Raw genomic sequence first — 16155 nt, forward strand, 5'->3', positions numbered from 1 at the left:
GGGGGAGGGGAAGGGGTTTCTGAAATAAATAGGTTCGAGAAGGAGTTGGATATAGTTCTTGGCTAAAGGGAGAAAGTGGGATCATCAGCTGTGATCTCATTGAATGGCAGAGCAGACTTGAAGGGCCAAATTGCCTATGTTTCTACAATGGTGGCATTGCTGCAATGTCACTCAACCACTCCAGCCTGGAACAGGACCAAATGAACCTAGAGTTTCATTTCTGCAGGTCATCAATTTGTTTTTGGAAGTATTTATTTTATAAATTTTTTTTTTTCTCCTGTTTCTTTCTGACTCCTGTGTAATCTACCATACTTTACTGATACCCAGTTGTTGTCTCTTCCCCACCCTGATCAGTTCCTAAAGATGAGACTTGGTGCTAATGTTCACCCAATACCCCAGATAATCTATCCTCTTAAGTATGCTGTTAGCAACTTGCTCTTTTGGCAACTTGAACAAACAAACAGCAGCAGTCAGATCAATGGTACTCGATTGGCAAGGAGGGTCAAAGCGTAGGTGGGTGTTAGTATTAGGGGACGCTGTAGTCAGAGGCACCTCTATGGCTGCAAGCAAGATTCCAGGATGGTGTGTTGCCTTCTCTTATGCCAGGGTCGAGGAGGTCTCTGAGCAGCCAGAGATTGTGGTCCATATTGGTACTGACCATATAGGCAGAAAGAGAGATGAGACACTGTGAAGAGTTCAGAGTTGGGTAGGAAGGACCTCTAGGGCTGTAATCTCAAGATTCCTCCCTGTACCGTGTGCTAGTGAGGTCAGAAATAGCAAGACAGTACAGTTGACTGCGTGGTTAAGGCATTGGTTAGGAGGGAGGACTTCTGATACATGGATCATTGGGCTCTCTTCCAGGGCAGGAGGAATCTGTAAAAGGATGGGAGAAGCGGGGTGAGGGGGGAGGTTACCAATACCCTGGCAGGGATGTGGGACTGTAGGTATTGTGGATTAATGAGAAGATAGAGGTTAAGTCAAGTAGGTAATAGGAACAAGGTCAACTTAATGAACACAGCAGGACTAGCAGTTTGAAGTGTATTTATTTTAATGCAATAAGTATAACAGGAACTACGATGTAGCCATTACAGATTGAGAGAGGGCAGGACTGGCAGCTCAGCATTCAGTGCTTTTGATATTTCGGGTGAGACAGAGGGATATAAAAGGGGTGGGGGATTTGCACTACTGATTAAGAAGAATTACTGTACTAAAAGAGGGCATCTTGGAGGGCACTTAGGAAGACTGGAGAACAGCTGATGTTCCGTTATTTATCAAAGGCAACTGAGATAATCCAGAAAGTTATAGGCCAGTGAGCCGTACATCAGCGGTAGGGAAATTATTAGAGAAGATTCTTAAGCACAGGATTTACTCACATTTGGAGAAGAATGGACTTACTAGGGATAGTCAGCATAGCTTTGTGCGGAGGATGTCTTAAAAAAAACTAAACATTTGTGAATTGAGGATATAACGAAGATGATTGAGGGTAAGGCAGTGGATGTTGTCTACATGGACTTTGTCAAATACTTTACCAATGACCCTCCTGGTAGGCTGGTCCAGAAGATTGTCACATAGGATCCATGGTGAATTGTTAAATTGGATTTTAAAAAAAATTGGCCTGGTCATAGAAAACAGAGGGTAGTTGAGGAGGGATGTTTTTCTGGCTGCAGGTCTGTGACCAGTGGTATTCTGCAAGGATCAGTACTGGGACCTTTTCTGGATGATTTGGATGAAAATGTAAAGTGGTCTGGTTTAGTAACTTTGCAGATGACATGAACATTGTTGGAGTTGTGGATAGTGAGGAAGATTGTCAAATGATAGAGCTGGATATAGATCAGTCGGAAAGCTGAGCAGAGAAATGGCAATGGAGTTTAATCTGGACAAGTGAGGTGATGCGTTTTTGATCAAGTACAAGAGGGAAGCATGGCAGGACCCTTCAAGCATTGGCATACAGAGGAATTTTGGGGTCCAAGTCCATACTTCCCATGAAAGTGCAACACCAGTGGATAAGGTGATGGAGAACAAAAAAACAGAAGTTGCTGGAAGCTCAGCAGGCAGCATCTGAAGGAAAAAAAAATCAGAGTTAACATTTCAGATCTGGTGACCCGTCCTCAGAAATGATGGTAGCTGGGAAATCGGTTTATATTGCAGAAAATAGGGAGGGGGATAGGGTAGGGAGTAAACGATAGGATAGAGCCCAAAGAGAGAAGAAGTTGGATAGACAATCTGGCTAGGAGGGTGAAGTTGTTAATGGGGACAGTTAGCCTACCATTACACACCAGTTAGTCACTATGTGATAACAAGGACTGGTGTGCGGGGTAGGGGGCTAGGGCATGGGAGAGTTCAGGCCCTAAAATTATTGAACTCTATACAGTCTGGAGGGCTGCAGGGTCCCCAAGTGGAAATTGAGATGTTGTTCTTCCAGCTTGTGTGGAGCTTCGCTGGAACACTGCAGCAAATGAGGAAATGGAGGTGATAGAGGATGTGTTTCTGGTGAAATGGACTTGGCCCGTGCTTGCTCTGCTTTTCGACTCCACTCTCCAGGTTGAGGGGAGGGGAGGTGGGTGAAGAAAAGACAAGCTACTAAGAGAAAAAAGGGGGCAAGGGGAATAGGGAGCAGATGAGCTCCGACCAGACCATCCTACTATGTCACCATCTTGGCATAACAATTATCTGCTTTAGTTCAGTGGTACCACCCTGAACAGTATTCTCTATTCTGCATGTAGTCTTGGAGGTTTCACTATTTGATCACCTTTTGAATTATTCATGTTCTCTCACTCACTGGTTCTCAGCCTCTATAATCGGTGCTGCCAGACTCATTCAGCTTCTCCTCCACTTTACTTTAGAGAATTAAAACTGGGTTTGTTCTCTACACAGATTTTACCACAGTCGTCAATAGAGTGGATGCAGGCCAGGGAACAAGTACCCAACTATGACTAACTGGAAATATACAATTTGATCAGTTATTAATTTAAGCTCATATCTTCAATATTAGTCAATTTTTTAAAAAGTCAATTTTCCCTTGAGTAACAACATTTTGAATCATTTGAACCCAGAGATCAAACTCTCCACAATGAGTGATGTTTTTAATGTCTGGATTCAGTCTCAAAGATGTGTTTCCTGTAGTGAAATGTCTTTTTTTTTTATGGGCTGTATCTGTAATGCCCACTCCTTCCTAGTTGACAGATAGAAAGTGTTATCCAGATTAGAAAGAGAAACCAGTAGTTATGAATGAAATTTGCATTTGCAGATTTGTAATTGCAGATATATTCTATCTTGTTCAAAAAACACACAATTTGTAGACAGTCAATGTGGCATTTTATAAATTCCTGCTTTGGAAATAAAACCATCCTGCTTTGGAAATAAAACCAGTCTGACTCCAAGTTAAAACACAGACAGATTCTAAACAAGGCCTCACACCTAAAAATGCATTGTCTGACCTGCGATGTCACCTCTGGTGTACTGAGGGAACTGATAAAACCTTTAGTTATCTCAAGGCAGTGACTTGAAAGAAATTCTTGAATTTGCAAATAAATCCTTTCTAACAGATTAAAGATTTAACAATCATCTTAAGTTCGTTCAACACATTTGCATTAGTTCTATGACCCTTTTTTCTTATAAATTTTGCTTATAAATTCTGTGTCTGATGCCACCTCTCACTGACATCTGAAGAAGGAGCGAGACTCTGAAAGCTTGTGTCTTCATATAAACCTGTTAGCCCTTGTGGAGACCTAGTCCTGCCTTTATACAGCATGATGTGAGGCATGACTAAAGTGTTAAACTGGATGGATTCACAACAGATGTAGAAGCTCAAAACTAGCTATCATGAGGCACAGAGATGGAATTGCATTCAATCATTATCTCCTGGTCCAGAATATCTTGGATGAGTGGATGACCAACAACAGTAAAGAAATTTGACACTGTCCAGGACAAAGAAATCCACTGATTGGCACCCCAATCTACCATCCAAATCTTTACAACCTCCATACAGCAGGGCACAGCGGCAGTAGTGTGTACTATCTACAGGATTCACAGCAGGACTTGTTGAACTCTGAACCTTTTGTCAGAAAACTCCTAGTTGCAATGGTCGGATGTGAATTCACGTCTGGACCACTACTGCAGGTCCCTGGTATCGAACGCAATTGTTATGCTACTCTACTCTCTTTAATATTACCTCTTGCAAGCTTGACTTTCATGGCCAATGTTTGTGGATTAAACACCAGATTAAGTCAACAGTAAAATAAAATACTAATGACAGGACCAGTCAATTGTCTAGTAAAATGTAACAGCTCTAGACATGGTAGAGTGAGGCAAGGAAAGAGTGGTGACTCTCTGGGCTCCTAGCTCTGCTGTTCCTAAATTGTACTAACAACAGGGATACAAACACTCAATGTAAACTAGTTAAATTTGTAACTGATACCAAACTAAGTGAGACAGAGGAGCAAGCCAGCAATTGCTTATTTAAAGCTGAACCCACAGTGCTCACAGAGCAGCTGAAGGACTTTCTCAGGCATTCTCTCCATTCCAACAAAGTAGCAATTTTCCATCAATGTTACATGCAGTAGGAGCATTGACTCACTCTGATTGTGCTTTTGTCCACATTAGAAGGTCACGTGTCAAGCCACACTTACATGTGTGAACTATGCCGACACTATCATAAGGGTAGTTAAGACGTGCAATCCATTCATTCCGATGTTAAACCCATACCATGTAGGCTCTTTCAGGTGGATGTAGATGTTCCCACAGCCTCCGTTTCAAGGAAATGCTCTCCCTGGTGCATTGGCCAATATTTATCGGTCTCTCAACCGTTTACTAAAACAGATCAGGCTGTTTGTGGATCCTGTTGTGCACAGATTTGCATTTTCAAGATTGCATTTTTATATAAACCTCATTGGCTGTAAGCCAATTTCAGGTAACTGTCTTGAGATTCTAAAGATTTAACTACAGCTATATAAATGCAAGGCTTTTACTTCTTTACTCATTCCCACTTTCAGCCTTTGAGGCCTTTTGCTAAAAATAGATTCTTTTATCACTGGGGTCTGAACATGAACACTATAATGGGATATATCTATATGATTGTTTTATTTCAGACTTCCAGCACCCAGCAGGTGCTGCATCATCAATCCAGAGAATATCTGTCCAATATGACCTCCTTTCAATTCCTCCAATACTTACTGCTTTATGACATACCAGGAGACACTCATCTAGATAGTATAAGCTCTGCTGTTGTTGTAAAGTGCAATATCTCACTGAAATTTTTCAGGTGACATTTATTAAACATTATGAAAGGCAGTTCTGAAGGTTTGACAGACTATTAAATCTTTAGAAACTCTTTCTAAAAATACAGAATAAATTGGTAAACATTACCCGTCCAGTTACACAATAATAGCACATTTAAGGTTAAAGAGGTTTCAGCAGCAAGGGCTTGTACAAAATTGTTACTTTCATCATCTTGAAGAAACCTGCCAGCATTCCAGTACCCCCTTTCTTTGAACAAACTTAGAAACTATGAAATGCAGGGCTGCTGAAGAAAAACATGAGCACTGACCAGCTTCTGTTACCTGAGCTGAGAAGATTTTCTGGAAATATGCAGCAGCATCTGAAAAGTAGAGAGGACAGATGGACGAGACACTTCAACAAAACTTAACACCAATGGCAAAGCTGTAAGCTATAGTGCTAAACAAAAAACAATGAGTCAGCCACGCACATGCATAGTTAAAGAAAAGCTACGGCTCTCCCTATCCCTCCATAGCATTCGGTCCTGTAGAAGGACTCCTATTATCTGCCAGATTGATGGAGCATTGGAACAGGACACGTCTACGTAGTCCCACTTGCATGTTCTGCCATAATATCAGATCAAGGCTTAAAATAAACTTAATTTTGATTAAGATGGATGAGCTTAAATCTGAATGCTAACACATATTTTCGGACACGAAGTCAGTACATGTCCTTGGCCAGGATTTATTGTGGTAGCCAGATTGTTTAGTTTTGATGGTCTACCGTCATGTTAGACACTTAAAAAAAGTTAAATTCATTTAAGAAATCTGGTACAACACCAAGAATCAAAGCTTTGCACATTACATCTAAGTAGCCAACGAGACAATTTCTTGAATTTAGGCAAAAGAAAACAATTGAAAATAAATAATTCAGCATCTGATTAAGAACAGATCAGACGGAACATCACCACCTTAATTTTATTTGTAAAATTCTGTGCCCAGTTTAATCCATAATGCCCAAGGGACCAAACAAAATACCCAGGAAGAGAACCCTCAAAAGGAATGTTCATTTTCATCAGTGTTTAATGATTGTCCTGGCTGTGTATCACTTCACTGTCATGGACTATTGTTTACTTAATTTATTAGTTTAAAAGAATACTTGAAAAATTAAAATAATGAATAAATCATTCCATTGAAATAATCGTTATTGGGAAAGATGAAAAAGATCAAGAAGCCTCTGGAAGTTGTTTTGAAAGGCTTGGTAACATATCTGTACCTGTATTCCTTTAATCCACTGGGAATACTAAGACTGCCAGTAAGCTGTTTCTATTGTGGACACAGTAAAAATTAAAAGAAAAGTTAATGCTGTAAACATTCAGTGCACACAAGTAAAGACCATTGAGACACACAGGACATTTGGTGCCTGTGCAATAAACAGTTGCTTGTTTTTTTTTTAAAAGAAAAAGATTATTTCATTCTCAAAAGGACTAAAGATGCAGTGTGCAAACAAAGTCTTTCTTTCTGGTTCAGACGAACTGTTTTGCCTTTTGTGGGGCTGCTTTGGATGCCAGGCCCTTGGCTTTCTCTGTGGCTGCCAGTGCTGTTTCCTTCGCCTTCTCAGTCGCCTCTTTTGCAGTTTCTTTCAGAGTTTTAGGTGGCAACTCACCTGAAAAATATTATGGAAAAATAAAATCAGCAACATAAGTAAGGTGTCAAATGAGTTGTCTAATCTATTTAAGGTGCATCCAAGAAGTGGTTTCCTCAATATTACTTCGATAAAAACCCAAGTGCTCCTGGTTGCAAATTAACATCTCTAAAATAATACGAATCTTTTTCTGACACAGAGTCATCGAACTGAAAGATGAACTTTGTTCCCCTCCCCACAGACGCTGCCTGATCTGCTGAGTATTCCTGCATTTGTCTTTACTTCAGATTTCCAGCAGTTACAGTACATCTCTTGTCAGATAAATCTTTCAATTTCCACAGGGATAATTGAAATGTTAAACCCAGGTCCAGCCTGCTTGTTCTAGTGGTTCAAATTGAGCATTTCACATTCATGTGGAACTATATTAAGAACAAGAAGCTGAAAGTTCTCCCAACCAAAATTTCTCTCAACCACTTCCGTCAAAAACAGAATAACCGGTCAATGCTGCTGTGTTTAACTTTGTCATGTGTAAACTGGTGTGGCAGAGACTTCAATTTCTCTCCTACTGTGCCCTTCCAAAACACCTTCCAAGCCTATGACCACATTCATCTAGAAGGACAAGGGCAACAGATACATGGGAACACCACCCCCTGCAAGATCCCCTCCAAGTCACTCACCATCCTGACCTGGAAACATATCGCTGTTCCATCAGTGTCGTTGGGCGTAACGCCCAGAACTCCCAGCCTTTTGGCATTCTGTATGTCCCTGCACCACATGGATGTTCAAAAAGGCAGCTCACTATCACCTTCTCAAGGGTAATTAGAGAGACAATAAATATTGGACCAGCCAGGAAGCAAGCACGATATCCCATGAATGCATAGAGAAAGAAAGGGCTGTGGAGTTGAGCTTGGAACAGCTCCTGAAGTTTTCCAGCTTTTAAAATTTTCACTGTGGCAGATGTTAAGCTAACTGGCCAGAAGTTTCCTGCTTACTGCCTTCCTTCCTTTTCAAATAATGGAGCTACATTTGATATCTTCAAACCTTTTAAGATGCCAAGATGAAGTGTATCAGGGACCGGGACATTCGTCAGCTTACAGCTCCAACAATTTACTCAGTACCACTTCCCATGGTGACGTAATTTTCCTGAGTTGCTCCGTCCCTTCCATTTCCTGATTTATCAGTGTTTGCAATAGGCATCGAGGGCACTGCAGCCAGGGCAAGGATTACACTGGCATGAACTTCTTGAAGGGCGAGGTAGCTCGTTGTTTCTGCTGCATTGAACTGGGATGATGACTTAATGGGTCCAGCTACAGAAAGAGGCTGATGAACATAACAACAAAATATTTGTGCACGAGGAGGCCTATCGGAAAGGCTGTGCTCAAAGTCAAAGGGCATGGGGGAAGTTGTGCAGAGCTCAGACTGGGTTTTTTTTTGACCCTTGTTCAAACGGGTTTGCAGGGTGTTGGAGTTGCAAAACAAACTGACCTCCAACAGTGGCCCTGCTGCCATCTCTTAGAATGAGAGCATGTTTGTCCACCACGTTCTCGCCAGCACTGGGGCTGCCAATCAGCGCTGGCCAAGCTGAAAGGATGCCAATGGAAGCAGTATCTTCTCATCCAAGTGTCTACAGTCCTGCCCATACTCACCTTCCACCAGCCAGACTGCAGCCACTGGGTAGGGAGCAACCTTTGAGTAACTTACTGTTGCAAAATGCGTGACTTCCTTTAAGAAAATATAATGTCATTGTGGCCAATATATTTTGGCAAGAGAAGTCAAATGACAAAGATTGCAAATACATTTTTAATCACCTGAAAGCTATATTTCGATCCTTGAACATTTTAACTTCAGTTACATTAACTTGAAACTAAGACAAAGCTGGTGGGGGAGCAGCACTATGCTGCTTAATGCGTAAGCTTGAGAGAGAGCGCCAGTCGGAGTTGGGTGATCTAAATAGCAGGGCTCATGACAAATCAGCATTGCAGGATGACTGACATCAGGACCTGCTTGCTCTGCATAATTTCAGTTGATGTTAGCTATGTGAACTAACACTTTCTTCAAGATGTACTATTTGTGGCAGAGCGCACAATTGCAACAAATATCACTTTCACACTTTCATAAAGACGAATTAGGAGAAGTAGGCCATTCAGCCCCTTAATCCTGCTCCACTGTTCAATATGATCATCTGACTCTGACCTGAATTCCACTTTCCTGTCTGCCCGTATACCTTGTTAGTCAAGAAGCCAGCTAACTCAGCCTTTAAAGTATCCAACAACCCACCTTCCTTTGCTCTGGGCAGAAGAGAATTCCACAGACTATCAAACTTCCGACAGAAAAAATTTATCAGAATTTGTGCCTGGGGTTCTGGATTATCAGTCAGTGATATCACCATGCCATCACAAGGATGATTTTACTGAATGGTGGAGTAGACTTGAACGCCAAATAGCTTAGTCCTGCTCTATTTCTTACAGCCATATGTAGGGATTGCGACTGAGTCATTCCTCTGTCATTGGGTTAGCCACTGTACTCTTACCCTAAAACTTTTTCTCCTCAAGAAAGCACTGGGATTAATATAGAGAAGCAGTTTCAGTTCTGTCTAGTCTTAAGATTAGTGCAACGGACTTCCCTTAATGGTTTAAAAAAAGATACCAAGGCTGCCATTTTATATGTCAGTATAAAAAGAAACAGATCACAGGAGCAAGGGTAATACTGCAGCTGGAATCTCCTCTCTAACCTGCTCCTTTCCAGTCGCAAAAAGCAGAAGTGAATGTTGCAGCACCTGCAAAAAGAGAGTCACGTGTGGCCACTGCAAATTCTGGGGGAACTTGATGAAGCGGGAGTGGGGAAATCGGACTTTGTGCATTTAACATATTTGATTGTCTTCTAAGGATAGGTTGGACAGGCTGGGCTTGTTTCCACTGGAATTTAGAAAAGTCAGAAGTAATTTGATTGAAGTCTATAAGATCCTGAATGGTCTTAACAAGGTGAACGTAGAAAGGACGATTCCTCTTCTGGGGTGAGTCCTGATCAAGCGGTCACTATTTTAGGGCAGAGACGAGAGGAACAGTTTTCTATTAGAGGTTTGTACGAGTTTGGACATCTCTTCCTCAGAAGGCAGTAGAGGTGGAGTCATTGAAAATTTATAAGGCAGGTAAGGTTCTTGTTAGGCAGGAGTATCCAACGTGATCTGCAGTAAGTGGGAATATGGAATTTGTAACACATGACTTTTGCGAATGTCAGAGCAAACACAACAGCTTGAATGGCTCTCTTCTGCTTCTAATTCATATGTTCATAAGATTTTCTGGGAATGAGCTGCTACAGGAAGTGCTCCTCCTGGAAACACAGATCAGGGAAAGGAAGTCAGATATTGAGGTGGGCAGGGAAGAGGTGGAGAACTATTTCAGTTTAAGAGTTAAATTGCAGTGCTCTTCATAGCTGATGTTAATACTCAAACAGCAGAAGTCACTTTGTATTGGTGAATGAATAAGCAACTCAAATCTCTTGCATGAAATCTCATTGTGACTCGTAGGCATTTCTTCTCAGGGTGCGGGTTTCACTGGCATGGCTGGCATTTATTGCCTATTTCTAGTTTCTCCTGAGAAGGCTCTTGATGTTGGACCAAGTTTCATTCAACTGAGTGACTGCAAATGCATTTCAGAACACAATTAAACATGAACCACCTTTGGTATGGGGTAGAAATCAGATTAAGATCTAGGTTTGGAAGTCAGGTCTTTCTTCAATATTTCAATGTTGCACACACAAAGGAACAAACTGCTGGAACCAACACTCTCCAAAAGGACTCTACACTCTTCTGATTCTTATCTTATTAACCCTTCAGCTCTCCGTTGCTGCCTTCAGTTGATGGGTGAAGCAAAGGAATTCTCTCACTAAACGTTACCAACTCGTCCTCTCTTGCCACCTTTATGCAAAGTCACCAGAGGAGCATAAGCTTCTCTCATCAAAGAGAGACAATTGTTGGCGAGTTAACCTGAGAACCACCATGCCTCAGGGAAGGGGCAAGATTGAGAAGGTTGGGCCTTCATTGTGATCACAACTAGTATGGGAATTGAACCCACGCTGCATCACATAAGAACACAAGAACTAGGAGCAGGAGTAGGCCATCTGGCCCCTCGAGCCTGCCCTGCCATTTAATAAGATCATGGCTGATCTTTTTGAGACTCAGCTCCACTTACCCGCCCACTCACCATAACCCTTAATTCCTTTACTGTTCAAAAATTTATCTAGCCTTGCCTTAAAAACATTCAGCAAGGTAGCTTCAACCGCTTCACTGGGCAGGGAATTCCATAGATTCACAAACCTTTGGGTGAAGAAGTTCCTCCTGACCTCAGTCCTACATCTGCTTCCCTTTATTTTGAGGCGATGCCCTCTAGTCCTAGTTTCACCTGCTGGCGGAAACAACCTCCCTGCCTCCATGTTATCTATTCCCTTCATAATCTTATATGTTTCGATAAGATCTCCCCTCATTCTTCTGAATCCCAATGAGTATAATCCCAGTCTACTCAGTCTCTCCACATAATCCAACCCTCTCAACTCTGGAATCAACCGAGTGAATCTCCTCTGCACCCCCTCCAGTGCTAGTATATCTCTTCTCAAGTAAGGAGACCAAAACTGCACACAGTACTCCACGTGTGGCCTCACCAGGACCCTATACAGCTGCAGCATAGCCTCCCTGTTTTTAAACTCCATCCCTCGAGCAATGGCAGACAAAATTCCATTTGCCTTTTTAATTACCTGCTGCACCTGCAATCCTACTTTTAGCGATTCATGCACAAGGACATCCAGGTCCCTCTGCACAGCAGCATGCTGCAATTTTTTTACCATTTAAAACATAGTCCATTTTGCTGTTATTCCTACCAAAATGCATGACCTCACACTTATCAACATTGTACTCCATCTGCCAGACCTTTGCCCACTCACTTAGACTATCTATATCCCTCTGCAGACTTTCAGTGTCTTCTGCACACTTTGCTCTACCACTCACCTTAGTGTCATCTGCAAATTTTGATATACCACATTTAGTCCCCAATTCCAAATCATCTATGTAAATTGTAAACAATTGTGGTCCCAACACTGATCCCTGAGGCACACCACTAACCACTGACCGCCAACCAGAAAAACACCCATTTACCCCTACTCTTTGCTTTCTACTGGTCAACCAATCCTCTATCCATGCCAATACATTACCTGTAATACCATGCAACTTTATCTTATGTAGCAGCCTTTGGTGTGGCACCTTGTCAAATGCCTTCTGGAAATCCAGATACACCACATCCACAGGGTCCCCATTGTCCACCATGCAAGTAATGTCCTTAAAGAATTCCACCAAATTAGTTAAACATGACCTACCCTTCATGAACCCATGCTGGGTGTTCCTAATAGGACAATTTATATCCAGATGTCTTGCTATTTCACAAACCAGTCAATCAGGATAACCGACTTTCAGATGCTCCATAACATCTACCTCTTTGACCAGGATTTCAGTCACCTGTCCTCATTACCCTGGACCATTGTCAAAACTTGTCTAATAACGCTCCTGTCAAGCCGCTTGGGATGTTTTACTAAAATCCTCATTCTTGTTTTCAAATCTATTCGTGGTCTCTCTACTCCCATTTTTGTAATCTCTTTTAGCTGTAGTACACATTTAAGATCGCTTCAGCACCTCTGATTTTAATTACAAGTCATACCTTCAGTTCACTGGACCCCTTTCTCTGCTTTTCCCTTCCTATATCTCTCTGTGTCCATTTCCCCCTTTAAGATGTTCTTGAAAACCTATTTTGGCCAGGCTTTTGATCACCTGAGCTAGTATCAACCTACTCGCTGATGGTCTGAAATTCCACTTAAGGAATTAGCCAGAATCGCTGTTTAAAAATGACATTTTAGAAAAGGGACAAGAAATATTGTAGGTCAAGGTAAAGAAGTTACCATTATCATGGTGCAATTCCATTCACAGGGACTAAAGTACAAAAACCTATCTATTTCACACTGACTCCCATTTTGCTACTTACCAAAACCACTGTAATATCTTCGCCCTATTCCCCACACCCCCACAGAGACGTCGGAGAGAAAAAAAAGATATTTTGAGATGTTTCCTACGGACTAGTGACAGAACATTACAAAGTTAAGTGCTACAAAAGCAGAAATTGCCGTGGAACACAGCACATCTTCAGCATTTGTGGGGAGAAAGCAGAGTTAATACTTCAGGTCCAGTGACTTTTCATCAGAACTGTTAGCAACCACAAAAAAGTGGTATTTACACTGAAGATTGGGTGGGGGGGTGGGGGGGGGTGGTGAGGGGAAGAGGTGAGTGGATAGGTGGATACAGAGAGAAAGCGAGAGAGAGAATGAAAGGTGTAGATAGATCAAGAGGTCAAGACATAAGGTGAATAAGTGAAAATGAGAGCTGAGAGATGGAGAGACTGGGTAGGTTGAAATCAATCCACGTGGCATGATGGCTCAGTGTTTAGCACTGCTGCCTCAGAGTGCCAGGGACCTAGGTTCAATTCAGGCCTCGGGATTCTGTATGTGTGGCACTTGCATGTTCTCCCTGTGTCTGCGTGGGTTTCTCTGGGTGCTCTGGTTTCCTCCCACAGGCCAAAGGTGTGCAGGTTAGGTGGATTGGCCATGCTATAGCGTGCTTGATGGGACCAGGATCTGGGGGGAGTTGTGGGGTATAAAAAACATAGAAGGGTGGAATTAGGCTTTAACGTTATTGAACTTGACGCTGAATCCTAGAGGCTGCAGGGTTCAAGCAGAAAATAAGATGCTGTTCTTCAAAAAGGGTCACTGGACCCGAAATTTTAACTGGTTTCTCTCCACAGATGCTGCCAGACCTGCCCAGTTTTTCCAGCAATTTCTGTTTTGGTTTTGTTTCTGATTTCCAGTGTCCACAGTACTTTCAGTTTTTTTATTGGTGCTGCTCACTGGAGCACTGCAGCAGACCTGAGACAGGGTTGTTGGCATGGGAACATGGTAGTGTGTTGAAGTAGCAGGCAACTGGGAGCTCAGAGTCATTTTTATGGACAGAATGTCGATTCAGTCATGACATAGATCGCGTTCAGCACAGATTACCCATTTTCTCCTACTCAGCTCTCATTATCACTTATTCCCCTTCTCTTCTGCCCTGGGCTACTATCAGTAATCCTGCTGTCTGCCTACTCCTTTCATATCTCTCTCTGTGGGCTCTGTCTCCACCTATCTGCTCAGCTCTCAGCCCCCTCACCCCTTAACCTTGTCTTCAGTATAAATACTTTTTTATAGCTGCTGACAGTTCTGATGAAGAGTAATTGGACTCATAGCGTTAACTCTGCTTTCTCCCCACAGATGCTGCCAAACCTGAGTTTCACCAGCAATTTCTGGTTTTGTTTCGGATCTACATTATAGCAGAGGGTGGGAGGGACTTTGGTCTGTATTCATGCAAGTTGCTTACAATAAGTCTAATTGCACCTGTTCCAAGTGCATTTATAGTCGCCCACTAATGCAACAGATAGCTGCAGTCCTGTGTTAAGTTTAGACAATGGGGTTAAAGGAAAAGATTCAATGTTATAAGAATAATTACAATGTAAGAGAGATAGACATTCACAATGCAACTGACTCTATTGTTTAACTGTATTCAATCAAAGAATATACATTTTGCTACTAATGCTAATTAAGCTATCCAATAGTAACTATCTCCTTGCTTTACTACACAGAATAGGTGACAAGTGTTTTTAAAATTCACTCACAGAATGTGGGCATCGCCGGCTGAACCAGCATTTATTGCATGTTCCTAACTGCCCTTGTGAAAGCGGTGGTGAGTTGTGATCTTGAGCCGCTGTTGTCCATATGCTGTAGATTGACCCACAATGCCATTAGGGAGGGAATTCTAGGATTTTGACCCAACGACACTGAAGAATACATTTCCAAGTCAGGATGGTGAGTGGCCTGGAGGGGAACTTGCACGTGGTGGTGTTCCCATGTACCTGCTGCCGTTGTCCTTCTAGATGGTAGTGGTTTTGGAAGGTGCTGTCTAAGAATCTTCGGCGAATTCCTGTGGCATATCTTGTATTTGGTTCATGCTGCTGCTACGGAGCATTGGTGGAGGGAGTGGATGTTTGTGAATATAGTACCAGTCATGTGGGCTGCTTTGTCCTGGATGGTGTCAAGCTTCTTGCATGTTGTTGGAGCTGCATTTCTCCAGGGAAGTGGCTTGTGCCTTGTAGATGGTAGACAGGAGATGAGTTACTCCCTGCAGGATTCCTCGCCTTTGACCTGGTCTTGTAGCCACTGTATTTATATGGCCAGTCCAGTTCAGTTTCTGATCAATGGTAACCCCCTGGATGTTGATAGTGGGTGATTCAGTGATGATAACACCATTGAATGTCAAGGGGCGGTAGTTAGATTGTCTTTTATTGGTGATGGTCATAGTCTGGCATTTGTGAACTGCAAATGTTACTTGCCACTTCTCAGGCCAAGCCTGGATATTGTCCAGGTCTTGCTGTATTTGGACATGGACTGCTTCAGTATCTGAGGAGTCACGAATGGTGCTGAACATTGCACAATCATCAGCAAACATCCCCATTTCTGACTTCATGATGGAACGAAGGTCACTAATGAAGCAGCTGAGATGGTTAGATCTAGGGCACTACCCATTCAGTCCCTCATGCCTGTTCTGCCATTCAATGAGATCACGGCTGATCTGTGGCCAACCTCCATACACCTATCTTTGATCCGTATCCCTTAATACCTTTGTTTAACAAAATCCATCGACCTCAGATTTAAAGTCAACAACTGATCGAGCATCAACTGGCACATGTGGAAGAGAGTTCCAAATATCTATCGCCCTTTGTGCCCTAAAATCTCTATTAAATGGCCTTGCCTTAATTCTCAGACTATGCCCCCTAGTTCTAGAATCCTAACCCAGCGGAAATAACATCTTAATCTACCCCATGTTACGAAGTTGTGTACAGTACTCGCCAATTAGAAGGCAGGAAGCTAGAATTTGTTTGTAAAGTGCTTTTCTAAGCTTGGAGATTTATACAGAAAATGTGTCTAAGCAGCTGAAGGAGTACAGACAGTTCTGAAATTGAAACACATATCAATTGGCCGTGTGATTGGAAACCTTAGGCTTGTTTTGACGTTTTGGCAATGAGCTGGAATCAGCCAATTAACTTAAACAAGCACTTAGCAATAGAAAGCCAATTGAATTTAAATCTGATGGTTCTGACAAGCTCGGACCAATGCTATTGTAAGAAAATTGACGTCATCCTTGGTATATAAGAAGAGGGTTTTTGAAAATTGGGG

General features: G+C 42.3%; 1 protein-coding gene across 2 annotated transcripts in view; it reads right to left on the reverse strand.

Annotated features, from left to right (window-relative positions):
- Positions 1-5251: 5251 nt before the first annotated feature.
- LOC109923244 (PRELI domain-containing protein 1, mitochondrial-like) overlaps positions 5252-16155 on the reverse strand; it is a 30058-nt gene continuing 19154 nt past the window's right edge. For both annotated transcript variants that reach the window (XM_020523287.2, XM_048595309.1), the window contains one exon: positions 5252-6879. In XM_020523287.2, coding sequence (XP_020378876.1) covers positions 6740-6879 — 140 coding nt within the window. In that variant the 3' untranslated portion in view covers positions 5252-6739. The remainder of the gene's footprint in view (positions 6880-16155) is intronic.

Source organism: Rhincodon typus, chromosome 3 (genome assembly GCF_021869965.1).
Source record: "Rhincodon typus isolate 14 chromosome 3, sRhiTyp1.1, whole genome shotgun sequence".
Taxonomy (NCBI): Eukaryota; Metazoa; Chordata; class Chondrichthyes; order Orectolobiformes; family Rhincodontidae; genus Rhincodon; species Rhincodon typus.